The sequence below is a fragment of the Armigeres subalbatus genome, chromosome 2 (assembly GCF_024139115.2).
Source record: "Armigeres subalbatus isolate Guangzhou_Male chromosome 2, GZ_Asu_2, whole genome shotgun sequence".
NCBI lineage: Eukaryota > Metazoa > Arthropoda > Insecta > Diptera > Culicidae > Armigeres > Armigeres subalbatus.
The window spans coordinates 62,844,423-62,871,558 of NC_085140.1; the positions used below are offsets into that span (position 1 = coordinate 62,844,423).

At 39.7% G+C, this 27,136-nt stretch overlaps 1 protein-coding gene across 22 annotated transcripts in view; it reads left to right on the forward strand.

Moving 5' to 3' along the window:
• Positions 1 to 27,136, forward strand: part of LOC134208741 (sorbin and SH3 domain-containing protein 1) — a 453,188-nt gene that overhangs the window by 294,947 nt on the left and 131,105 nt on the right. For 18 of the 22 annotated variants that reach the window (XM_062684620.1, XM_062684623.1, XM_062684619.1 and 15 more), the window contains 3 exons: positions 14,077 to 14,112; positions 20,915 to 21,047; positions 21,114 to 21,237. In XM_062684620.1, the coding sequence (XP_062540604.1) occupies positions 14,077 to 14,112; positions 20,915 to 21,047; positions 21,114 to 21,237 (293 nt within the window). The remainder of the gene's footprint in view (positions 1 to 14,076; positions 14,113 to 20,914; positions 21,048 to 21,113; positions 21,238 to 27,136) is intronic. The other 4 variants (XM_062684617.1, XM_062684615.1, XM_062684614.1 and 1 more) reach the window with 1 other exon arrangement.

Consider the following 27,136-nt stretch of genomic DNA (forward strand, 5'->3'; position numbering starts at 1 on the left):
CTATCACCGTCGCCAATGTGAATGTTCAACTAGTGTGAGGAATCACTCAACATGGAACAGCTCTTGATTACCAAGTATCTTTGCTGCTGTCAGGATGTGAACTGGCCCGATGCTGCTGATGCTCCTTTGAAGCTTAGTCGTACTGGTGTGTTGACGAAGCAGTGCAATGACGCTGATACAATCAATCTGTCATCATCGTCATTATCCATCATGCGCGAGGAGTAGGACGCTACAAGAGAATAAGTCTTGTATGCACCTCACAACTACACAAAACAGTAACGATTCCTTAACCTCATTCTATTGGTTCGAGGACTTTAAGGACACTCCTCACGGAATCCAAGTTTCAAAGTGCTCGCGTTTTCGAAGGCACACGACTCGATACGGGGACGGCGCACAACGGCACAACTGTCAATTTTGTTGATTTAGCTTTGCTGCGTGACATTTAGCGATCTAGCGTTCTGAAATAATAAAAATGATAGTTATGCGTTGCTTCCGTATCGAGTGGTGTGCCCCCGAAAACGCGAGCAGTTTGAAACTTGGATTCCTTGAGGAGTGACCTTATTGTGCAAAATTTATGCGCGTAAATGCATGGAATAAAAATATTTTGATTAGCTTAATTGACTCTGATAATTTTATTTCCTATTTGGACAGTCAAAATATTGAAATCTCTCAATTCTGTGTCATTGAACAGACAAAAAGTGAGATTTCGAGACTCCACTAATCATAACTTGACGTCAAATAACGACAAACATGTTTTCGAAGCTAGGTAGACTTGCCAGGAGTTCGAATAAATCTGAATTCCACACTATTTACCGTGTTTACAGATTCCCGATCAATTGAATTTTACTGGAACTTTTTATTCAACAACTATGGTAAACGATCCGATAGTTGTGAATGTTAGTTGCGGTATTATAATTTTTAGAGTAAATACGAATTTAACGAAGCAACCCGCATTGTCGGTCAATTAGTTGACATGTCACAACACGAAAGAAAAGAAAACAACTGGCAAATTCTCTCAATATCAATAAATTATTACTAAAAACTTAATTTTTGTTTCATCCTTGCACCAACAGTTGCGGTAGAGTTCCAATAGTTGCGAATCCCGAATGCAGTCAATGAGATTCGCAACTATAGGAACATGCATTACAAAATACCGCAACTATTGTAACAAAGCACCTATTATTGGAGGAACGTTTTTACAAAGCAAAACTGGATTGATTCTGTTGCAACTTGAACACTCTTCGTGCAAGGAAAAGTTAAAGAGCTTTCGGATACATTCCCAAGGTGAGCAAAATGAAGTATTAATTTGGTGCAATCGATCAAATAGCATTGGAAGGTGCTTAGCTTCTCCACTATTGGATCTTTTACCCTAATCGAAGTAGAGTAAAAATCTTGACTTGACTTAAATATCTTAGGTACCTAGTGTGAAGTGCGTTGATATTCAGCTTATTTTCCGGAGTTGAAAAAAAGCAATTTGAATTTTAATTAATTGCATATTATTCGGCAACTCGGCCATACGAAAACCATTTTTTTGTTAAATATCTTGGCTGTGCATATGCACAGCATATGTTTCGAAATGGACAAATTGATATGAAATTTGCGAAAAAGAATCCACGTGTCTTGGAGGGACTCGAACCCTCAACCTCCTACTCTCTAGATAGGCGTGATAACCCCTACACAACAAGACCACTTAAAGGTCACGTTTGCGGAAAAGCCATCAGAATCCGAGTACCAACCTCCACCGCGGTTAGCTCTCTTTTTTGCAAATTGAATATCTTTCGGATGCTTGATTTGCCCAATCTCCACATTTGCTTTACTGTTGTATATCCACAGCCAAGCGAGTGCACATTGTTGTCCATTTCGAAACATATGCTGTGCATATGCACAGCCAAGATATTTAACAAAAAAATGGTTTTCGTACGGCCGAGTTGCCGAATAATATGCAATTAATTGTAATCAAGTGTCGGTCTTTCACCGTCATTAGTCGTCTGAGTACACGCGACCGTTTACGTAAAAAGGCAATCAAACTCATCAAATGCTTTAGCCAAGCAAGCCTTTGGCACAGCAGAGTGCGATTGAATTCGCATTCTATACCGTCCCGCCCAGTCCGTTGCTGGGGGGCATGGAGTGCGATCCTCTCGTTTAATAAACAATGTGCACTCGCTTGGCTGTGGATATACAACAGTAAAGCAAATGTGGAGATTGGGCAAATCAAGCATCCGAAAGATATTCAATTTGCAAAAAGAGAGCTAACCGCGGTGGAGGTTGGTACTCGGATTCTGATGGCTTTTCCGCAAACGTGACCTTTAAGTGGTCTTGTTGTGTAGGGGTTATCACGCCTATCTAGAGAGTAGGAGGTTGAGGGTTCGAGTCCCTCCAAGACACGTGGATTCTTTTTCGCAAATTTCATATCAATTTGTCCATTTCGAAACATATGCTGTGCATATGCACAGCCAAGATATTTAACAAAAAAATTTGAATTGTGACAAATCCTTACTTGTATTCAAAGATTCCTCATTTCAGAGCAATAAATGACAACATTATTTTGACCATCAGTTCAACATTTAGCTCATTTGAATCTGCGAAAAACAATGGGCGAAGTTGCTATTTTCATATCCAGGGGCAATACCATCAAAGTTGTTTGCTGTTTGCCTACGTAACATCTATGAAGTGATGAATTTAATAACTCATTATAGTGTCCTGGACCCTCGTCGTCATCCTGTCCGGCCTGCAACTTAGCAACCCGCATGAATCCGGATTCTTCCACATAGGCATTAGTCCTCCTGTCCGTATGTCCGTCTCCAAAGTTCCACCTCCCAGGGCTCCTCTGTCTTCTCGTTCCCTTGTCTTAAATAGTGCCCGTCATGCACTATAACAGCATAGCACAATAATAGAACACTACACTCATAATGGTGCGTAAACATCGTAATGATGTGAACTTGACAGATTCCCTGAGTATCTTGTCTTGTCTTAGCACATGCACAGCCAGTATTGAAAAGCGTCCTGGAAATGTCGGTTGTATTTTCGAGCATTTTCTTGTCTGTATTATTTGGGAGACAATCCATAACTCCCCGGCAATCAGATTATTTAGTAATAAATAACATGATCAACGAAGAGTTTTGAATCTAAGAAAGGAAGAAACGGGGACGGCCGTATTCAGGGGGAAAGATGATTGACGAATCGTTGGGAATGACTTTGCTAAGAAGATTAATGAACACTCCTAGGGTCCTCAACGTCTTGGGATGGGACACAGTTTTTAGTCTAGTGCCCTGGCTAATACACTGATGGGTAAAAGTATTCGCAAAATTCAGATAAATTCCTATAAAAACATGACGAATACTTATGTACATCAGTGTAAATTTAGGCCTAGGTTTAAACGCCATTACTCGCTCTCTGGAACGAGAAAAAGAAACAAAAGCGATGAAAAACAAACGAAAACTCATAAAACGTTTAAATAATGCCATATTTTACTTACAAGCTCCATATTTTCCGTGCTTGGAATTGTTTTTTTTTTAATTACTCTCGTCAACACACAATTTATTGAAATTGCTTACCACAAATTTTCCCGAAAGGTGAGTGGAGAGTAAAAATGTGGAAACGAAAAAAAAAACATCCTCAAGACATCTTTACCATCTGAAGTGACATCCTAATAAAAATGTATATGAAATAACAAGCTTGGTCTCCGTTTAAAAACTTCTGTGTGTGTGTCATCCTCTATCCCTCACCCAGCCGGGGGTGTTGATCAAGTAGTACTACGAATAATTCGATCATATCTCATGCTCCGTAATGGTGCCCTTATTGTTATGAAGACTAGTACAACAAAAAGGATTCACTTCTGAACAAAAAAAAATATTTTCAGAATATGTAGGGAATGGGATGTACTAGTTGTTCATGACAGGTACAGCAAAACTTCACAAGGACGCCCTTATTCGTACTAATTACTCAGGGAATAGAAGGTCGAGAAGAGCCACCGTTGCTAACTAAAGCGTGAACCGGATACCTGGGACTCCCACAATATCCGCGGCAATAGCAGCAAACGATGCCCTGTACGTATTTAGTGTTTAATTTCAAATGTTTAATTTTATATGGCAACGAAAGAAAGGAAGGAAAAAATTGAAGATTGGTCAGTAGTTGAGTCAAAATCGCTTTAGTTTTGGACAGAACTCAAGTACGCTTAGCTGTTAATAGGATTAATTACAAAATATCAATAAGGAGAAAACTATAATAGAATTGGGCATTAAAAAAAAACAAATAAAATCTAAAAAACAGATTTGGACTAAAACGTTATAAAACATAAAGGCCTGACGTATTGAATATGAAAGCAATTAATAACAAAGATCAGTAGAAAAATGACTGCGAAAGTCAGCTTAAGTATGAGGTATCGTAGTCATTCAGTAAAAAAGTGGAGAAAAAGGATCAATTGAGAACCAAATATTAGACAGTTAAAGGCACAATTAAAAAGATAGCAACAGAGAATTTAAAATAATATTGGATTGATCTCACCAAAAGCAAACCGACTTCCGATGATTTTATACATCCTTCGAAACAAACGGCTGATTAACCAAATCCATAGCACCAGCAATCCTGCTGGAAATATTGCTGAAGAACGAGCGCCATCGCTTGGTTTGAAGGCAGCGGTTTTGATGACTACAATTCATTTTTGAACACATTCCACCTTGATCATCAGCCAGCAACGCTTCATCAGATCCGTGCTGAATTGGGATGGCAGCAGCTTTCTCAATGTCCGATTTCGGTGGTATAGATCCGACAGTAGGCAGAAGACAAACAAATATATACACGCCGGCCTTTCGGATGCGGTGAGCTCGAGGACCACATCTTCATGTATCGAATTGTGAACGTTGCAGTTTTCTTTCGAGATTTCACTTTTCACAAACAGGACTTATATTTAAGTTTTAAATTTAGGTGGAGAGCCAAAAAATTTATAAAAAAAAATGACGGATAATTTTTGTTTGCATCCTTTTCGCTCAACACCTACTTAGATCTCTCCAGCTTGGTCTCCGTTTAAAAACTTCTCGTAAAAATTGAAAAAAAATCAAGGGAATATTTTAATAAGCCACAAAACTCAATTACAAACAGGTTTCAAACATCTTCCAAGCCAAACTTTTTGCGGCTATACGTGGCGATGTTCAAGGTATATCCTGACAAATAATACACAGAATACGAAGTCAAGACGAGTGTCTGCCGAGCCCAAGCTACAGTGACATTACTTAGTAATAAAATGGCGAGTAAACCTTATCAAAATTCAAATCAACGTAACTGTTTTCCTCTGAAACCAACAGCTTTAATTATGAAAGCTGTTGGGTTAGATCACGCTCAAAGTACATGGCTAATAACTCTGTAAGAATAACAATAGAGATAAGTCGAAAAGCACTCACCGAAATCCAGTTGATACATTTGGCCAATTAATCGGTGGATAATATTCCAGTCTTCTCTCCTAGTGCCTGTTTCAGGTTCCGACTAATGCGTGCCTCATCTGAACTTGATCGCCTATCCATAACTGACTGTTCCAGCTCTCTCCTGCACAGACACGGGTAACACTCAACACTGAGCATTGCTTCCAATATTGGCTGGATACATTGACGAGGGCGATTCGCACATCCGGTCCTGTACACAACACCGGTGGGGTTTCCCTAGTTATCGAGTTCTTAGTGACTTTATCTCTGGAATTGTTTGTTCCGCCAATTTCGGTGCTGTTTAGCCATGGACACCGAAAAGATTTCCGGTCGGGTTTCGTTTGATGAGGCGGAATCCCGGTGGTTTTTGTTTTATTTTTATTTTTTATAAAAATTAAAATTAACAGGAGGAGAAAATGTTGCACCCTCCCGCCAGCGCGGCTCACTTCGATTTTTTCTTGACAGATTCCCTGAGTATAACAAAAAACTGAGCATGATGAAAAGCGTTTCGTGTCATCTAATGCTTATCGACGGGCCACATGTAGTGTATACATATACATGTGTATGTTTGCCTTTATTTCTTTTGAGTCCGATCCATGAAATTATCAATACGAAACAATGCTTCAATAGGAAACAGGATCTCCCATTAAATGCAACCAGTTGAAAGCAAATCAAATAAGGATAAGTACCGCAAAACGGGTTAGATTTTGTGCACTCAAACACACAGACATCACCTCATAAAATTATCTGAATGTTAAACATGTTAAGATAATTTGGGAGATTACCTCTGGAAGCTGGAAGGGGTCGCCGTGGTCACAGCTAACAATTAGGTTTTGCTGAAGTTGTTAACTAAACCTAAACTCTGCTTACCTAAATCAAAGTTCATAAATTACATAAGTGTGACAATCCGTACACAATTTTAAAATGATTGATACAAAAAGTTTGACGGGAGGGATGGATTGAAAATGGTCGATTTTTGCGTTACGAAATGAATTGATTATAGGGGGATATTCGAAAAGATAAATTCCTTTACAAAACCTCCTTACAATTGGACATCGGCTCTGATGATGCATTTCTGATGTTTTACACAGTTTTTACAGTCAATGGCAATTGTACTACAGGGCAGACTTGATTATCCGGAGTGTTGAAAAAATTGTCACTCCGGATAATCGAACCCTCCGGATAATCGAGCCACTTTTCTTTGTTGCTGAAAATATAACTTTTGTTCAAATAATCTTTATTCCAGTAAAATAAATGCTTAGAAAATATCCCGTTGGTTCGTGCATGGGTTCTGACGGTTTCGACCACCGTTAGAGATGTGCGCCGATCCGCAAATCGTCGGCGGCAGCATTTGTCATAAGCGTGAATGTGAAGCGCCGTGGCGATTTTTTTTTATTGCGATTGTTACGTAAAAATTTTTCAGAATATTTTTAAGACATTTTTTTTATTTTCGCCGGAAAAATATAATCCCTTGAAAATTATTCCAAGCTTTTCGGATTTCTGACGGAAAATTTTTCTGAAGTTTCCACGGAGATTTCTTTGAAATTTTCACGGGAAATTCTTTAGAGTATATTTTATAGAATTTCCACATAAAAATTGGTACCGTCGTCGGGGGTGACAATGGGTCAAATGGGGGTGAGAATGGGTCACTGTTTCAACTGCTTGGAATGCTTGTAGAATAGATTGAATGTATCTGAAGGCAAGAAGACTAAAATATAAGAGACCTTTTTGAACAATTTTGCTCTACGACCTACAGGCGGCCGGTGAGAGCGATGACCCATTCTCACCCCCATACCCATTGTCACCCCCGATGGCGGTATTTGTAATGGATTTATTTTTAATTTTCACGGGAAATTGTTTCAAATTTTTACGGGAAATGTTCCAGATATTCTTCGGAATTTCCACAGAAAATGTCACTTGCTGAACAAGTAATACGGCCAAAAATGTCGACCAGGAGGGTTTGTGGCCTTTCGGTCCTTCTCGTCGATTGACGAAAGTCATTCGGTGGAAATCCTTTTTTCAAATGCCACTTGACCGAATAACATGTTAAGGCAAGAGTTATCTAGCCAACTTCCATTTGGGCGAAACGGTTATAAGGTCGAAAATGGTTTGGACGAAAAAGTCATTTGGCTGAAAGCGACAGACGGGGAAGTGGTCATACGAAACACGAACTGATAATTTGGCTAAAAAAGTTGTTTTCCCCAAAAGATCATTTGTCCGAAAATGACGCTTGGCCGAAAATGTCGTTAGGCCGAACGGACCAAAAGGCTGAAAATATCATTTGCCATATCGTCATATGGACAGAAATATAATCTTATTCGGCTAAATGGACTTTTCTGCTAAGTGAGTATTTCGACCAAGCGATGTTTTTGGGCCAGATGAACTTTTTGGCCAAACGAATTTTTCGGCAGTTCGGTCAAACAACACTTTCGGTCTTTTAACCATTTCGGTCAAATAACATTTTCGGCCAGTTGGTCCTTTTTGCCAAACGACCATTTCATCCAAAACGTCATTTTGTGTTAAATGACCTATTACACCAGACTACGGCCAAATGACCTGTTTTTCGGCCAAATGACCTGTTCTGCTAAACGACATTATTGGCCATATGGCTATCTCTCCCAAATGATTTTCGATCAGATTAGTTTCGGTCAATGACATGTGCGACCAGCTTTGGGCTTTATGGACTTCTACCAAACGACCTCTCCCTTAAAAAAAATTGACTTCAAAGTGAAATTCTTTGGTTTTTATTGGGCCCTTGAGAATTTCCACAGAAAATTTAATAAAATTTTAAAGGGAATTCTTTAGCTTTTCCACAAACAATTGTTTAAAATTTGCTCGGATATTTTTTTAATGCTCATGGGAAATTGGTCACGATTTTCTGGAAAGAGCACCTAAATTATCCATAAATTCCACGGCAAGCTCTTCCAAACTTTTAACGGAAATTTACTCAGGATTTGAACTGCAGTACTTTTGGCATTTCGAAAGCAATTCTTTAGATTCCGACGAAAAATTCTTCGGAATTTCCATTGAAAGTTTTCTTAGTTTTTATGGAAAGCTTTTTCAAAACTTCAACGGAAACATTGTATGGAATTTTCAAAAGAAATCCTCTGGAATTTCAATTTTGTTTTGGGAATATAAACCGGGAAATTATACGGAAATTTCACTGGTTCTTCGGAGCTTCCACGGTAAATTCTGCGGATTTCTGCAAATTTTAATCGGCGTGGAAAACTGTAGATCAGTGGCGTGAAAAGTATCAAACGGTGACTCATCGCAAAAATGCCAGCAGCGGCATGATGTCATAAATTGTTGGCGAACACCTCTAACCACCGTGTGCTCCTGTGGAAGATCCCACAAACAGACAAATCTGCGAATTTCATCAAAAAAGCACCAGGATTTAGGAGGAGGAGCATATGGTGGCATGAGTCCCAATACCAACACCGTACTCAGAATGAACTTACAAATGTTTCTAAAAAAATCGGTGCTTTGAAATGAGGTTCATGAATTTGCCATCTTTATAAATGTTTGATATTGGATCCCTTAGAAAAGTGAGAAAGGCACTATCACCACTAGGTGGAATAATCTGATATTTTGATGTTAGTCTGGCACATATTGGGTACGTTTGCTTTGATTTTGTGTTATCTTATGCCAAAGACGACTAATATTTTTAACTTTGTATGATGGGTAAATATATGACTCCGGATAATCGAGCCTCCGGTTAATCGATCCTCCGGATAATCGAGTCCGCCCTGTATTTGCCGTCCATTATGCCTAACTTGTTTTTATGCCCACTATGGTCAAGGATACATATTTATGCGGAAAGATGCATTTTACGACAAAACGATATTTCTTTAGAAAAAATGTTGTTCTACAAAATTGTTCGAAATAGTGAGGCCATAATTATGGCGCTATCAAAAAATAGGGTGGCCCATTATATTGAACAAATTAAAAAAAAAATATTTCACGGACATATTTTACTGACATGTAATGTTCTACAAAGCTGTAGCGCAGCTTATTTCAATAAATTTGCTATTTAAAAAACGTTTTCTGTAGCTTTTAGGTTCGCTGATTTAGAGCAATTTTAGCTACTTGAATTAGGGTGTCCTTAAAAAAACAGTTTTCGATTTTTCGGAATAGTCGTCTTCGACCTTATATCTTTTGCCGATCAAAAAATAAAATCGATTTTCTGTCAAAATAATTTTTTTTTCAAAAGTTCCGATTACGGCAGACCAAAACAATATGTTTACACGGTATTTGAAAAAGCAACTCATACACTTTATTATATAGAAAAATTGCAGATATGTATTTTTTTTATTTCAAGTTTTATCAATTTCACTAATATCATATTTTTTTCAAATAAATTTTTATCACTCGAAAACGGAAAAAGATACAGACGATGTTCTTATACAAATCATGCGCCTTGAAAGCCCCAAAGGTCTTCAGAAGGTGATATTCGTAAAAAATGAAAAATAAATATCTACAGCTACACTTTTTATTCGTGCATTTACGGCCAAATCTATACTTGTAAGAAAAAAAATTTGTGCTACAAAGTTGTTCTGGACACTTGGCCCCTTGTTATAGAGTTGTCGAAAAATATAGTGGCCCATTTTATGAAAATGCGAAAAAAAAATTATTAAAAATTATTATTTATATTGACTATCAAATTGGTGCTATAAAAAATAGGGTGGCCCATAACTCAAAAAAAAAATCTTTTTATTTCACGGAATACTGACATGTAATGTTCTACAAAATTGTAGCGCAGCTTATTCCAATAAACTTTGCTATATTCACTTTTTCTGTATCTCTTAAGCTCACGTATTTAGAGCAATTTTACTTAGTAGGAAAAGGGTGTCCCTCAGAAAACAATGTTTCGTATCTGCTTTTTTATTTTTTTACAAATGTCACCTTCTGAAGACTTTTGGAGCTTTTCAAAACGCGTGTTTTCCTAAAATATAAATTTATTTACAAAAATATGACGATAGTAAAATTTTTTAACATAATAAGAATATGAGTTGCTCTTTCAAATTTAATTGTTTTGACGTAAAATGCATCTTTCCGCGTAAATTTGTATCCTGGACCATAGTTCAATGTACTTATGCCTAACGTCGTGGACCCGTTCAAACTTTGTCACGAGGATAATCTATATTTTTTTACCGCGGAGATGGTAACAATTCATTCATTCATTCATTTATTTAGTTTACATCTAAGCAGATAACATTGAATCAACAGTTTAACACCACAATACACGGTTTGAGGCCGCATCTCCACATCATAAAATGCGCCCCACGCTCGCCAAGTCGTTCTGTACCTGGTCAGCCCACCTCGCTCGCCGTGCTCCACTCATTTTTGCATGGTTGCTGTCCGGCATTCTTGCAACATGCCCTGCCCATCGTACTCTTCAGACTTTAGCTACCTTCTGGATACTGGATTCGGCAGCGCTACGATGCCGAATCCGAACCCACGAATCGGCGAGTATTCGTGTTAGAGTGGGGCGCAGTTGTATGGAAAGTTAGCAAGTCTGAAAGGTGCCGAAAGACCTTGCCGAAAAAAAAGTACGTAGCTAGAAGGTCTACAAAAAATGTTATTACGCTTCGAAAATTGATTGTTAAAACCATATGCAAGAAATCAATGTGTGTGCCAGCATTACCGGACAACCTATGGTTGTCAGAGGGCAAAACCCATCTTCCTTCTTGTCGGAGTTTTTACTTTGTGAAATGATTCCGAATAACTCCCATTAGCTCCAAAGCCCTATAAGATCAATTATTTTGAAATAACACTCAGTTAAATTATTGGTCTACGTAGTTCGGCAGTGCTGGCAGAATAAACGATTTTTTGCATATGGTTTGAACACTCAGTCTTCGAAGGGTTATAACTTTCACGTAATGTGTCACTTGGTTTACGATGAACTGAATCCTCTAGGAGTAAAAATGTAAAAATATACGTTCTCCCATACTAATTTCCATACAAACTTCGAACGCGATGCGGAAAACGAGGAAGCAACCAATCGGACCCAAGTTCTGCACAGTTGTTCAAGACCCAGAATGGCTTCGAAAAACCATTGATTTGAAAAAAATGACCAGGACGCCCCACTCTTATGCGTATGTTCCCGATGAAGTTAAGAGGTTTGCAGTTCCACGAACCAAGTTTCCAATCGCCAGTCCCTTTTTGTCGCTGTGGTCTTCGCCGATTGTTCCTGTCCGTATTCTCCCGCTGATTATTCGTTGTTGTTTTTTTAAGCTGGCTTGCAGGGTCTGACGCCCCTTAATTTCCAGAGAACCATCAGATGCGCTACAATCGGTTAAACAAAATGTGTATGGTCAAAATTGGTTTATAATAGCTTGCATATATTTTTTGTTGTTGACGATATCAAATTATTGTTTTCCATCAGTAGTTAGCTGAGGTATTAAGTTTTTAGTGATATGTAAAGGACCATATATACAAACATTATCATAGCAACAACCAATTCCATAATCTTTGTTGAATCTAGAATTAGAAGCTAGAGGCTTAGGCACTCCACTGTCTAGGTTCTTATTTTTATTCGAAGGCCCGCTGTGTATAATTATTCCTGATGATCCCTATCTGCTGCCGACTCAGAGTGTGCAAAACTTAGATCCAGTTTCATTAGCTTCTTATCATTTTTGAAATCATTTATTGGAATCAACAATTGATGAATTCGCCATCGGTACAATTCGATTGCTCGTTCTACTCAGTTGGCTAACCAATTGAGCAATACCCTCCAAAACAATCGCTTAGTCTACCAGTGCCAGAATCTTTCAAACGGAAACCACAACGTAACCCAAATCCTATAACGACGGCATCATCACCCATTCGAGCGTAAAATGTCTAACATGTTTTCAATTGTTGTTTGATTTAGTTTCACACAACTCTCCAGCTGCTTAGTCGTCCGTGGAAAAGGGATGAGATCTCTCCTCTTGGCGTTCCAACCTCGCGCCATAGTACGCCATCATTTCTCTTTCAAATTTAATTTAGGAAAAAGTTTATTTTTCCTCGTCCGAAGCTCGTGTGCTTTCACCAGTTCCTTGCTGGGACGGATGAAAACAACTGCTGGAATAAGGAGAATCACCACACGTATTCTCCGTTGCACTACTGACTGGTTAGGTGATGTGCAGAATCTGAGCCATCCCAACCGATTTCGTGCGAGCGAGGAATGCCCCAAAGGGTGGATCTTTGGTAGTTATGCAACGTCCTAAGATCCACAGTTTGTGACAGGGGTTCCCTATTGATTGAATAAGGCTTTGCGTACTTTATTGCTTACGCAAGCAATGTTGTTTGTTACATCAATCGAAATTTAAAACAAGAGAAGCCATACTTATCCATGCATACAGAATACTGGTTCGAATTAAGTACAGTGAACTTAAATTAGTTGCTTATTTCTCAAAATTGCTAAAAACGAAACGTAATAATCCACAAACTTGAAATTATTTGATCAGTTTTTTAACAGCAAAACTGATCGGTAATCTATTCGAAAATGTTTAGTAAATTTTAATAGATAAAGCTGATTTATTGAATCTACAATTGTAAATTTGGTCTATTTTACAGTCTTTAATGAGCTTTTCATGACTCATTACTATTTCTCCGGTTCTTTGAAGTAATTGAAATCAGTTTATTGCTGACACTCCACAAATAGTTATGCTAACAAAATTATTCTTGCAATATCAATTGGCAAACCAGCGGCTGTGCGAAAAAAATCCAAACTTACATAAACTAAAACAAAAATTTCAATAAGTGTTTGTCACACGCCACAAATGTTTAAACACTGGTCCAAGTCCAGAGGACGAGTGTAACTCGTTTTGCATGATGATGAGCATCAGCCTCAGGCACCGGAGTCGTCGTCATTTCCCTCGTCGTCATCGTCGTGATCTTTCTTTCCACTTCCCGCGACATACCTAATCCTTTTTACCCGCGACCATAACCCATCTCGGAACTGTGGTTGCGACAACTCGGGAAAGCGTGGAATGCAATTTATCTCTTTCGTTTTTGGCTTCCGTGAAATTCCGCAAGAACGACGACGTCGACTTACATGGGACATAAAAATCGCATGTACATGTGCGAGGATTTGGTGGGCTTGATAGAGCTACCAGATGGTGGCAGCTACGGGCTGCTAACTTTTAGGAAACCTGGCAACTCCAAAACGTGAGAATAGGTTAAGACGGCAAGAACAAAATCACAGACGCCATCAAGGAGATATGCTCGGGAGACGCTTATTCCTGCAAAGCACAATCGCAATAGAAGAGGATTCGCGTGTACATTCCTACTTTGCGTGGTTCCATTATCCTTCCCTGGAAGAAAAGGCTTTATATTGTCTCTGTAGAACGAACATATGTGCGGCGGGAGGCTGAATGTCATGTGAGGAGATTGTATACCTAAGATTGACTGCGGAATGGAATATAACAGTGCGATTGAAATGTTGATTATTATTAGATATCTGATGTGCTCTGATGTCTTTCACTAATGGAATTCTCCTCGCAAGAAAACTTTTTTCCTAGGAAAGTAACAAGAATAAGTAAAGTAACCGGAAGAAAAGTTAACTCCAATCTCTTGAACGTCTTTACAAAAAAACAATTTAGTACTCTTACTGCTAAAGTGTTCCTCCACAATATCCCTAAATGATCATATATTTTTTTCTGTGTCAAAACTTTTCCAGATGACTTCGTGACTGTACGATACAAAACACGTCGAGGTGATAAATTACTCTCTTTCAAAAAAAACCCAACAGCTCGCATATACAACAAACATTTATTACTCACACAAGGCTTTTAACTGACAAGTTCACCGCTTTTTGTTCGTGGAAAACGTAGACAGGAAAATCTGCTCAAGCTTCCGCCTAACTTTTCCGCTTAGTGCATTACTCATTGGATGCCCTGAATGGGTGGCATGCTGCGTAAAGAGGAAATCCATGCCAAAGTCATTAAACTAGACTCATTAGATGGCTCACATAACAAATTATGCGTATCGTGACTGGCTTTCTAACCTTTGTACAGTGCATTAATCATCGGGTTGATCATGCTTTGTTACAATAACTTTCTTATGAATAATGCTTTCACTAGATAAAATTTTACATTTGGTTCATTAATGTAACAGAATAATATAGTATTCAAAATAAAAGCTTTTTATGTTAGATTGCAAAGAACAGACATCCAAGTCCAATATGAAAAGCTCAACAGTCGTGTTTACAAGGTTGGTATGCTTATTTAGCATTTAGTGCAACATAGCAAAACTTGAATAAAAAGTTGGCTGATGGCCTCGCGTTTTCGTTAATGCTGGAGTCTCGGAAAATCTGGGTTGTATATATATTGTGTTGTAATTATTTTAGATCCTGGAATAAGAAACCTTGTTGAGGACTTCCCGAAGAAACATCTGAAGGAATTCCTGTAAGAGCTTCTGTAGGCATTCCTGTAAATACTTCCGAAGGGATTCCCGGACTTTCAAAAGACTTTTCAAATGAACTTCCGAAGAAATTCTTGGAGGATCCCGGAACAGTTTCAGAAACAATTCCGGGAAGAACTTCCGGAAGAATTTCCGAAGAACTTTCATTGAAATTCCGGTTTACCCTCTTTGGAATTTCGTGAGGAACTTTCTTTGGAATTTCGTGAGGAACTTCCGTTGGAATTTCCGGAGCAACTTCCGTTGTAATTTCCGAAGGAACTTCCAATGAAATTTCCGAAGGAACTTCCGTTGGAATTTCCGAAGGAACTTCCGTTGAAATTTCCAAAGGAATTTCCGAAGGAACTTCCGTTGAAATTTCCAAAGGAATTTCCGAAGGAACTTCCGTTGGAATTTCCAAAGGAACTTCCGTTGGAATTTCCGGAGGAACTTCCGTTGGAATTTCCGAAGGAACTTCCGTTGGAATTTCCGAATAAACTTCCGTTAGATTTTCCGAAGGAACTTCCGTTAGATTTTCCGAGGGAACTTTGGTGGAATTTCTGAAGGTACTTCCGTTGAAATTTTCGAAGAAACTTCCGTTGAAATTTTCGAAGAAACTTCCGTTGGAATTTCCGAAGGAACTTCCGTTGGAATTTCCGAAGGAACTTCCGTTGGAATTTCCGAAGGAACTTCCGTTGGAATTTCCGAAGGAACTTCCGTTGGAATTTCCGAAGGAACTTCCGTTGGAATTTCCGAAGGAACTTCCGTTGAAATTTCCGAAGGAACTTCCATTGGAATTTCCGAAGGAACTTCCATTGGAATTTCCGAACGAACTTCCATTGGAATTTCCGGAGAAACTTCAATTGGAATTTTCGAAAAAACTTCCGTTGGAATTTTCGAAAAAACTTCCATTGGAATTTTCGAAGGAACTTCCATTGGAATTTCCGAAGGAACTTCCGTTGGAATTTCCGAAGGAACTTCCGTTGGAATTTCCGAAGGAACTTCCGTTGGAATTTCCGAAGGAACTTCCGTTGGAATTTCCGAAGGAACTTCCGTTGGAATTTCCGAAGGAACTTCCGTTGGAATTTCCGAAGGAACTTCCGTTGGAATTTCCGAAGGAACTTCCGTTGGAATTTCCGAAGGAACTTCCGTTGGAATTTCCGAAGGAACTCCCGTTTAATTTCCGAAGGAACTTCCGTTGGAATTTCCGAAGGAACTTCCGTTGGAATTTCCGAAGGAACTTCCGTTGGAATTTCCGAAGGAACTTCCGTTGGAATTTCCGAAGGAACTTCCGTTGGAATTTCCGAAGGAACTTCTGTTGGAATTTCCGAAGGAACTTCCGTTGGAATTTCCGAAGGAACTTCCGTTGGAATTTCCGAAGGAACTTCCGTTGGAATTTCCGAAGGAACTTCCGTTGGAATTTCCGTAGGAACTTCCGTTGGAATTTCCGAAGGAACTTCCGTTGGAATTTCCGAAGGAACTTCCGCTGGAATTTCCGAAGGAACTTCCGCTGGAATTTCCGAAGGAACTTCCGCTGGAATTTCCGAAGGAACTTCCATTGGAATTTCCGAAGGAACTTCCGTTGGAATTTCCGAAGGAACTTCCGTTGGAATTTCCGAAGGAACTTCCGTTGGAATTTCCGAAGGAACTTCCGTTGGAATTTCCGAAGGAACTTCCGTTGGAATTTCCGAAGGAACTTCCGTTGGAATTTCTGTAGGATCTTCCGTTGGAATTTCCGAAGGTACTTCCGTTGGAATTTCCGAATGAACTTCCGCTGGAATTTCTGAAGGAACTTCCGCTGGAATTTCCGAAGGAACTTCCGCTGGAATTTCCGAAGGAACTTCCGTTGGAATTCCCTAAGGAACTTCCGCAGAAATTCCCGAAGGAACTTCCGCAGGAATTCCCGGAGGAATTTCCGAAGGAATTCCCGGAGGAACTTCCGGAGGTATTCCCTGAGGAACTTCCGGAGGAATTCCCAGAGGAACTTCCGAAGGAATTCCCGGAGGAACTTCCGAAGGAATTCCTGAAGGAACTTCCGAAGGAATTCCCGGAGGAACTTCCGAAGGAATTCCCGAAAGAACTTCCTAAGGAATTCCCGGAAGAACTTGCTTAGGAATTCCCGGAGGAACTTCCGAAGGAATTCCCGGAGGAACTTCCGAAGGAATTCCCGGAGGAACTTCCGAAGGAATTCCCGGAGGAACTTCCGAAGAAATTCCCGGAGGAACTTCCGAAGAAATTCCCGGAAGAAACTTCCGAAGGAATTCCCGGAGGAACTTCCCAAGGAATTCCCGGAGGAACTTCGAAGGAATTCCCGGAGGAACTTCCCAAGGAATTCCCGGAGAAACTTTCGAAGGAATTCCCGGAGAAACTTTCGAAGGAATTCCCGGAGGAACTTTCGAAGGAATTCTCGGAGGAACTTCCGAAGGAATTCCCGGAGGAACTTCCGAAGAAATTCCCGGAAGAACTTGCTTAGGAATTCCCGGAGGAACTTCCGAAGGAATTCCCGGAGGAACTTCCGGAAGAATTCCCGGAGGAACTTCCGAAGGAATTCCCGGAGGAACTTCCGAAGAAATTCCCGGAAGAAACTTCCGAAGGAATTCCCGGAGGAACTCCCCAAGGAATTCCCGGAGGAACTTCGAAGGAATTCCCGGAGGAACTTCCCAAGGAATTCCCGGAGAAACTTTCGAAGGAATTCCCGGAGAAACTTTCGAAGGAATTCCCGGAGGAACTTCCGAAGGAATTCTCGGAGGAACTTCCGAAGGAATTCCCGGAGGAACTTCCGAAGGAATTCCCGGAGGAACTTCCGAAGGAATTCCCGGAGGAACTTCCGAAGGAATTCCCGGAGGAACTTCCGAAGGAATTCCCGGAGGAACTTCCGAAGGAATTCCCGGAGGAACTTCCGAAGGAATTCCCGGAAGAACTTCCGAAGGAATTCCCGGAGGAACTTCCGAAGGAACTTCCGAAGGAATTCCTGGAGGAACTTCCGAAGGAATTCCCGGAGGAACTTCCGAAGGAATTCCCGGAGGAACTTCCGAAGGAATTCCCGGAGGAACTTCCGAAGGAATTCCCGGAGGAACTTCCGAAGGAATTCCCGGAAGAACTTCCGAAGGAATTCCCAAAGGAACTTTTGAAGGAATTCCCGGAGGAACTTCCGAAGGAATTCCCGGAGGAACTTCCGAAGGAATTCCCGGAGGAACTTCCGAAGGAATTCCCGGAAGAACTTCCGAAGGAATTCCCGTAGGAACCTCCTAAGGAATCCTTGGAGGAGCTTTCGAGAAAATTCTCGGAGGAACTTCCGAAGGAATTTTCGGAGAAACTTCAAAGGGGATTCTTGGAGGAACTTTCGATGAATCTCTGGGAGGAGCTTCCGAAGAAATTCTCGGAAGAAGTTCCAAAGGAACTTTCGGAGGATCTTTCGAAGGAATTCCCAGAGGAAATCCGAAGCAATTCCCGGCGGAACTTTCGAAAGAAATCGAGATGGGCTGACCAGGTGCAAAACAACCTGGCGAGCGTGGGGAGCAACCGAGGATGGAGAGTTGTGACCTGAAACTGTGTATTGTGATGTCAAATGGCTAGCTGTTTAGACGTATCAGAATAAATGAATGGACAATGTCACATTCACGCCTGCTTGACGAGATGGATATAGAGACAGATTCCCTATCTGTTGGTTCACAAAAGTTAATATCGGAAAAGATACTGGAAGATTTTTTATTAATTTAAAAATTGTTGATATACTTATTCTTACATGTAATATGCGAATGCATTGAATATTGTCGGTGAATCTGTTTTCTTCAAAACAACTATTTTCAGTGTAAAATATCATATTTTAGATTTAGAACACGAAACGGAAATAAAACTTCTCTTATTTTTGAGAATTAAAACATGTTTGCACGTAGGTATTTAAGCACACAAATGGGATTAAAAAAGCTAAAACATCATCTACGGATGCAACGACCCATTTAAATGCATGCTCCGCTCCCCATAACCGTTCAACAATCAAGCCATATGGCGTTACTTTGCTGCTAAATTGCACTCAATCAGCAAGCTTCCGCTCCTTGATTCGCTCCATTTCAACCCCTTCGGTCCATCACCATCGTCATCAATCGCTAATGGGATGCAGATTGCATTTCTACAACGGCGAACAACGAGAACAATCCGCAGCAGCACACTGATTTACGTTCGGCACCAGCTTCATCGTTCCCCAACCAGCCAAGCTACCCTACACTGACTGGTTCTGCGTTCAGTTCGGAGAGGCTGTTGCAATCAGCCATTGCAATCAATCCAGCAGCCCAACGATGTAGCGATAGAGCTCAAGAAGATTGTCGGTTTCGATTACCCGGCAGCCGACCGACCCTCAGGCCACCGCGAACCCCTTCCGGGAATGCCCGTGGAGGTGACCGTATCGGAAGTAGTGAATCTAATTATTCGCTTCCGGCTTCTTTCCTCGGTTCCGGCGTGTTTGTATTTCAGCTGTTATTCTAGTCGGGCGCATAACATGGAAACATGGATCAGTGGACCTGAGGATTGATTTCTAATTAGGGAATGGAGGAAGATTGCTGGAAATTGGTCGTTAATTTCGACGAGATAAACTTGGCATCGCTTTGCTGACAAGTCAAGACGCTCCCAACGAGTGAAGGCAACCAACCGAAGAGCCGCCTGATTGCCCGTTAGGATCTTCGTCCGCTGTCCACGTCCGAATCTAACGAACGGAAAGGAAAAGACGTCCCTCTTTGACACAAAAGAGCCAATCACTTTGGGAGAATTTGATTTTGCCTCGTAGTCGCGCCAAGTGGGAGTGAATCAAATTGCAATTTCTGCAACGGTTGCAATTGCAGTTGTGTAGATGGACACCGTGGAGAACTAGACGAAATCAGATACAATGCAATTTGAGTACCATAATCAGGCCAGCAGAGACCGCATCGCTATCAGATGTCCTTTCCGGGGGGATGTTCAGTGCTTTCTGACGGTGCAATCTCAGTCGAATAAACCTGCAATAGCAAATTATTGTGTGAGTTAAAGTTGCAATGTCAGTACCCCGAATGATAAGAATAATAAATAACTAAAAGTTTGGAAGTAGCAACAAAATGAAGAAAACAATTCAAAAAATAAAAATAAATAGAATGCTTTAATAGAAATAGTAACTTTGAAAGAGCAGCACATGGGTGAAAAGTTAAAAAAAAACAACAGATAGATGAAGGGAATTGAAACATTTTTTATGTCTCTCTATATCCCTTTATCTTATCATAATGAATCAAGGAAAATTTACATGAAAATAGATATGGACAAATGATGTTCGATGCCATGACTATCTCGAAGTAGAGCTCGTTCAGAGTAATGGCGTTCGATGCCAGTGAGGTAGATTTAGCGTTACAACCACACTCCGCACGTAGCATACCATACAGGCGGCAAGTTCTCCAAGTTACGAGAACCGTTCTCATTTTATCGCCAATCCAATGAGGAATCCAATTTAGCAACATTGCTTCCCTGGAAGATTTATATCGATACAACATCGTCGCAATGAGATTGTAAATAACAAAGTAGAACCAACGAGATTCGATGGCTCTGGATGCTGGCAAGATTGCAAAACTCAATTTATATAACCTAGCTTTCATCATTCATCCAGGTAAAAGCTTACGCTGCCGTCGCATGGAAATGTTGGCTTCTCTGGTAATGTGGGCAGATGGTGGATCAACAGTCTCATCACTCCTAATTTGCACGTTGCAAGGAGACATACCTCCCGCACATTGATTCTCGATTGACGTTCATACTGTGAAGGTAGCGCAAATCTCAAGACAGAGTAATCAGAATTGATTTCCCATATTTGGAAAATCTCTTCTCAAACCACATATGTAGTAAATTTTTACGACTCAATAGAAGATAAAAATAAATATATAGAACACTGGCTTGCGACTATTAATGCGTTCATTTATGTACAAGAATAAGTTGATGCTAACAAAAAACTATAAAATGCATGCTGTAAATCCTAGAAAACATTTGTGATTGTCTTTCATAATCCACTTATAATACTCCACGCTATTTGCATGGTTATCAGGTGATGGGTCTTACTACTCCACAAGCAAGAAAACCAAGATCTAATCAAAACTTTCTCACCATCGCAGGCAACTTTCCCTACAAAACCAGTGGTTACCAGTCGGAGCCGGAACCGAACTACGACTCGGATTACACCATCAGATATAGCACCCTCGATCGGAGACGAACGCCAACGGCGTTGAGTTCCGCCAATTACTCCAAGTATGATTCCGAAAAGCACCGGCCAGCTCTAGGCATAAACAACCTAACCGATCTCGATCGTTTTAGATTCAACACCATCCAGCACGGATCGGCCATCCGATCCGGGACGCCCCAGTACCGCAATCAGCCCGGTCGAATCGAGAACTACACCCCCGGACGGTCGTCGATCTCGGAGAAAGAATCCAAAGAGGTATGTAATTAGTCGGGTCGGTCGCATTCTGTACCAGCAAGGCGCTCTAACATTTCACCAGGTACTGAGTCGGGCAGCACCGCATTTTTCGCGCAATTACTGTTGTGAATGTGAAATAGGTACTTAGATGTTCTTTGCGGTTTAACGGCGCTGACTTTACGCAGGGCAAGCAATACTATTAATATAAAATTGCTGGTTCATTGTACAAAGCACATGTCTTTTATTCATGATTCAATTATTGGTAAAACCATCTAACACTCCCCCGACCAAGGTAGAAATCACTTACACCAGCGGTGTAATCTGGGGTACATAAACGTCGAGTAACTTAAATCTAAATTATTTACAAGCGTTGGGAAGCCTCCATATTAGGGGCAGCTTGGTAGCTTCGTTGCAAGAGGCTTGGAAGCATCCTTATAAGCGTCTCTGAAGCCACCATCTAAGCAGCTCGTAATCTTTCTTTCGAAAGGCTCCGAAGCCTCAAAGGAGGCTCACAATTGTTCTATCAAGGCTCGGAAGCCTCCTTTCAAGAGACACGGAAGCCTCATTTCAAAAGGCTCCGAAGCATCCTTTCAGAAGGCTCGGTAGCCTCTTTTCAAAAAGCTCCGAAGCCTTCTTTCAAAAGGCTCAGAAGCCGTATTTCAGAAGGTTCAGAAGCATCCTTCCAAAATGTTCGGAAGCCTTCTTTCGAGAGCAACTCGTACTATTTTTTTCGAAAAGCTCCGAAGCCGCTTTTTAACAGGCTCAGAATTGTTCTTTCAAGAGACTAGGAAGCTTCCTTTCAAAAGGCTCGGTAGCCTCCTTTCAAAAAACTCCGAAGCCTCCTTTAAAAAGGCTCAGAAGCCGTCTTTCAAAAGGCTCAGAAGCATCCTTCCAAAATGCTTGGAAGCCTTCAACTCCATTCAAGAGGCTCGAAAGCCGCCAAGTCTTATAGGGAAAAATTGAACACTATTTATAAATCGTTGTGTCTCAAACGTTACTTAACCGATTTAGCTAGTATTGGACTCTACAAATTTGAAATATTGAAATTTTCTATCAGGCATTCGTGGACCTCAAAATTATGTTGTTGGTGCTCACGTGCTCACCAACACGATGTTTATGCTGATTGCAACATCAAAATAAAACATTAATTTTAAAGTTCGAAGTTCTAGAAAGTCTTTTATGAAGTTAATCGAAAAGGTAAAACCATGATCCTGAAGACCATATTGTTTTTGAGTTCATCCACTTAGCGGCGCTAGTTTATATCTGATTATCCGTTTGCAATGTTGGAAAATTTTATATGCATGTGCACAGCGTATGAAAGGTTTGATTCGAAAAATATATTAAGGTGATTATGCAATTAATTCAATGGTAAATTTCAAATTCACCACATGCTTTTCTATTCCCATTTCCAAAAGCCCATTTCTGTTGTAATAATGTTCGTACAGTAATGAAATTAAAGTCGATTGCTCAGCCAAAATAAGTAAATGATCTACCAATATTTCACCCTTATGTGCGTTATGGTTCTTTCAGCTCGTGCTCTTGAAAAATTGCTGAAAAAAGCACGTGGCTTCCAAAATGGCCGATTTGTGGCCTTGTTGTTTAATCACCTTAAAGGAAACCTCAGTATACTAGACAGGTGTACTGAACTGAACTACTGAACTATGAAGGATCTCCGTCCTACTGATCTTTCTCTTTATTACGCTCGTCGTTCTTAAAAATATGGTCATAAAATAGTGATAAGATTCCGTACACTATGTCTGGTAATACGATTGAATATATCTGTGTATCGGCTGGGTAGTTTAATAGATATTTTACTGAATTAATACCGGGTGGCTCACTTGCCCCAAACTCCGCTAAAGTTTATTTTAATAAGGTACACCGGGGCAAGTTGAAATGCGTAAGTTGAAACGGAAGCTGTATTATAGATAGGAAATGACCGAATGCCCTGATTATTTTTTCCATCAAACTACTCCCATAAACACACCTTCTGACTGCTATTCCCGGAAGATTGCAGCTACTAAAAACAATCCCTGCCATTGTTAATTTTTTGCCCTTTGCAAAATCCAAACCAACTGTTTGTCGTGCCAATGGAACAGGTCTCAAAATGATATTTGGTAGAGTTTTTTCATCAAATTTTCACGGTAGGTAATCATTCAATGTTGAATAAGCATACCTAATGATTATGAAAAATCGATTACGGACCCGTTTTAATTTTTGTATTTTGGTCGTTTGAAAGTGCCCCGCATTTTCAACCCATCGCATCGGGGCAAATAGAAATGCGCGGTGCAATGTGAAACGATTCAAAACGTCCCCCTACGCAACTTAACCCTTTATAAGGCAGACGAATCTAAACAATAAATTGACAAAAAGAACTATAGGACACAATGTTGACATGGTATTAAACTGGGCACCCTCGATCGGAGACGAACGCCAACGGCGTTGAGTTCCGCCAATTACTCCAAGTATGATTCCGAAAAGCACCGGCCAGCTCTAGGCATAAACAACCTAACCGATCTCGATCATTTTAGATTCAACACCATCCAACATTGAGAAATTTGTTTGGCAATATAGTTGCCACTGCCCGAGAAGCGGAACAACGTTGGTGGCAATATAGCTACCACTGTTCGGCAAGCGGGAAAACAGGCAACAACAAAAATATAAAAAGATTTTTTGAAATTAGGTTTTACGTAAAACCAGTCAAATCAAGGCACGTTACATGTTTTGGTGAAGAGTCCTTGTCGGAAAACGCATAAGTGAAAAAAAAAATTTTGCGCTTTTTTACCCTTTGGAAAAAAACACAATTTCGTCAAAATCCAAAAACTAAATATACAGAAAGGCAAAGCTTTTTTCACGCTAATCACGTAATAATCTAACACAGGAGATTCAAAATATTTGATACCAACGGGAAAAAATATATATTTGTCGGTTTTTAACGAATTATAACTGAAACTCCTTCTTCAACTCGAATCATACGATCTGTTCGTAAAAAAATGTTCGCAAATTGATATTTCAATTTTTTTATGGCTCAAATTCATCTGGGGTGTTACTAGGAAGCAAATAAAGCCATTACATGGGAAATAATAAGTACAGCTCTTGTTAATGAATAGAAAAACATATAATTTGTTGGTGGCAATGTAGTTGCCACTGCCTTATAAAGGGTTAAAGTCTTTTTTTTATTAGAATTTAACATGCTCCGTATATATATTCGATTTATAAATTTATAAAAAGGTCCGAACTCCTGAAACAAATTTAATGAATTTTGCCCATCCTTTATTAATCGAGGCTATTTCCGTCCAAATATTGTTTTGCAAAACTTTCTTTGTAAATTTAAGACGAATTTGAAGATGTTTTAAAGTAGGCAATGAGACTTTTTTTTTGGGAATCTATCATCAAGTTCAAGGGACGAAGGCAAAACAGGAATTTGATTCTAAACGATAACAACAGTGTCAATTCTCTACCACCTTTTTGTTATGCCGAGGCAATTTTTATGTACGCTTTTCTTTTCGGTATTTTATCAATACCAAACGCACAATCATGCAACAATGCACAATGGGAAAGAAATTGTCCATAATGCGAATAAATTCAATAGGTACCTCGGTTCGGTATGGGCAGATTGCGCTGAAACACAAATCATAGAACTTTCTGTGGAATCATGCAAAGGTGATTAAGTTCACTGCACAAAGTTGTAAGACCTCGTTTTACCCCAATGCTCTGTATTTGTTATGTAATTCATCAAGTTCGGAGTTACAATTACTCGACAAAACATAGCACATGTGACCTCAAATTTTGCCAAAAATCGTGTTATGTGAGTTGTAGACAGAGCTTCTGGGAATTGAGATCATGCTGACATTACTCGCCTGATCTAGTTTTTTTCATAGAATCGTGTGGAGTTATTTTTGTCCACCGCACGACTAAAGAAGCTATAATATTGCTTATTTTACCCCACGTTCTATTATTTTCTAACAATTACCGGAAATGCCAATGTATTATGGAAAACATATCAAATAAAACTAAAACGAGGTCTTGCAGCTTCGTGCAGCCAATTTAACCACCTTTGCACGATTCCACAGAAAAATCTACGATTTGTGTCAAAATTTCAGCGCAATCCGCCCATACCGAACCGAGATATTGAATTTATTCGCTTTATGACCTATTTTCTCCTATTGTGCAATGTAACAATGTATGCTTGAGATACACTACGAATACCGAGATCAGATTTGAAGGTAACTTAAGATTTAAATCGCTATGCCGCTTAAATGCCGTTAGTCAGGACTAGGGTGGTCTAACCGGTAGTACCGAAACCGATAATACCGGTATTACCAACCAATGTTGAGTACCGAAAATACCGGTATTGGAGACGGAAAAATATCGGTATTTTCGGTTTTGCTGTCAGTATGAAAAATCTCGAATAGTTTTATCCTACATATTTAAGCTAACGACTCACCTTGCAACAAACACTTGCGCAAATGAATGCGCACATGAATGAACCTTTGCACAAGTAAACATCAGTTTTTTCTTAAATAAACATTGTTTACAGCGTTGAGAATTTCTCCGCTACGTATGAAATGGTGAAAAAGGTAAGGTACACCGGGGCAAGTTGAAACGGTTTTTTCAAAGTTGAACTTTGAAGTGCTATAAAGAAATCGCTTTTTAATAAATTTTGAATCCGTTTGCGGTGTTTACTAATTCGGGCCAAAGATTATACATAAAAAATAAGCAACCTCACCAAACTTTTTCCTAAATATTTTGTATTCTGAAATTACTTTTTTATATGCATCGTTTCAACTTGCCCCGTGTATCGGGGCAAGTTGAAACACTGCGCTACATACAGAGATAAGCTATTTTTCCGTATTAAAATCACAATATATGTACTCAGTGAGACTCAAGATGCACGAGGTTGTAAAGGTGACTAAATTCGCTTAAGAGTCCCATGTAATTTTTTGATGATTTTGATTTTCTTTCTAGAAACTAGCTTAAAATTGTCTCCCGTTTAAGAAAAACTGATAACATAGTAGGCTTTGTTCTCAAAGTTTTAAAACCAAATCCCAAATTGTGTCGCATCATCTTGATATTTACTCGCATAAAAGTCACATTACAGATATTGATATCCTTTTATTCAAAAAATAAACTTAAATATGGTCCATTCAATTGTCTCATATCAATATATACCGTGGGACATCGAAATCCGTACTCTAGACTAGACTATAGAAATCGAATGCAAATGAATCGTTTGTCATTGACAAGGGAAAATGAAGGCTTCTTCTTTTGAAGTGTTTCACATTTACACATAAAAACTACGGAAAACATGAGAAAATTATGAGTTAAATCAACTACTCCTGGATCGAAATCCGTCCACCGCACACGGATTTTGAATCAAAGGATCATAATCCGTACAGCTATTTTTAAACTAAATATTTAAATTGAAGCAGACTGATTAAACAAACTACCATTGTTAATAGTTCAATACGCACCTTGAAAAGCGATCCCTTCGATTTGTAGTCCACTTATTTTATGTAATGATTCGCAATTAGCAATTAAAAAACAGTTACTTCTGGTGCAATTATGCTCTACCCGGAGAACAATGGCGGCAGAAACTCCGCGTTTTGTGGGTGGTTTTTGATTTTTGTTGTTTTAATTTCAAAGCCTACTTTCCATTTTAGTGCCCCAAAAGCTTACTATAAAGTATCTGAATTTTAGAAAAAAAATTGCTAGGGAGACGTTTTGAATCGTTGTTTCAACTTGCCCCGCACCACACATTTCTATTTGCCCCGATGGGTTTAAATGAATCGACTGCTTTGAGCGTGCTTACAGCGGCACACTAGGAGTTAACTTTCTGAAATCAGTATGGCGAAAGGCATCTAAGGTTCGATTTCTCAAAATTAAGCACTTTAATCGAAAAAATATTTGGTAGGCGTAGTAG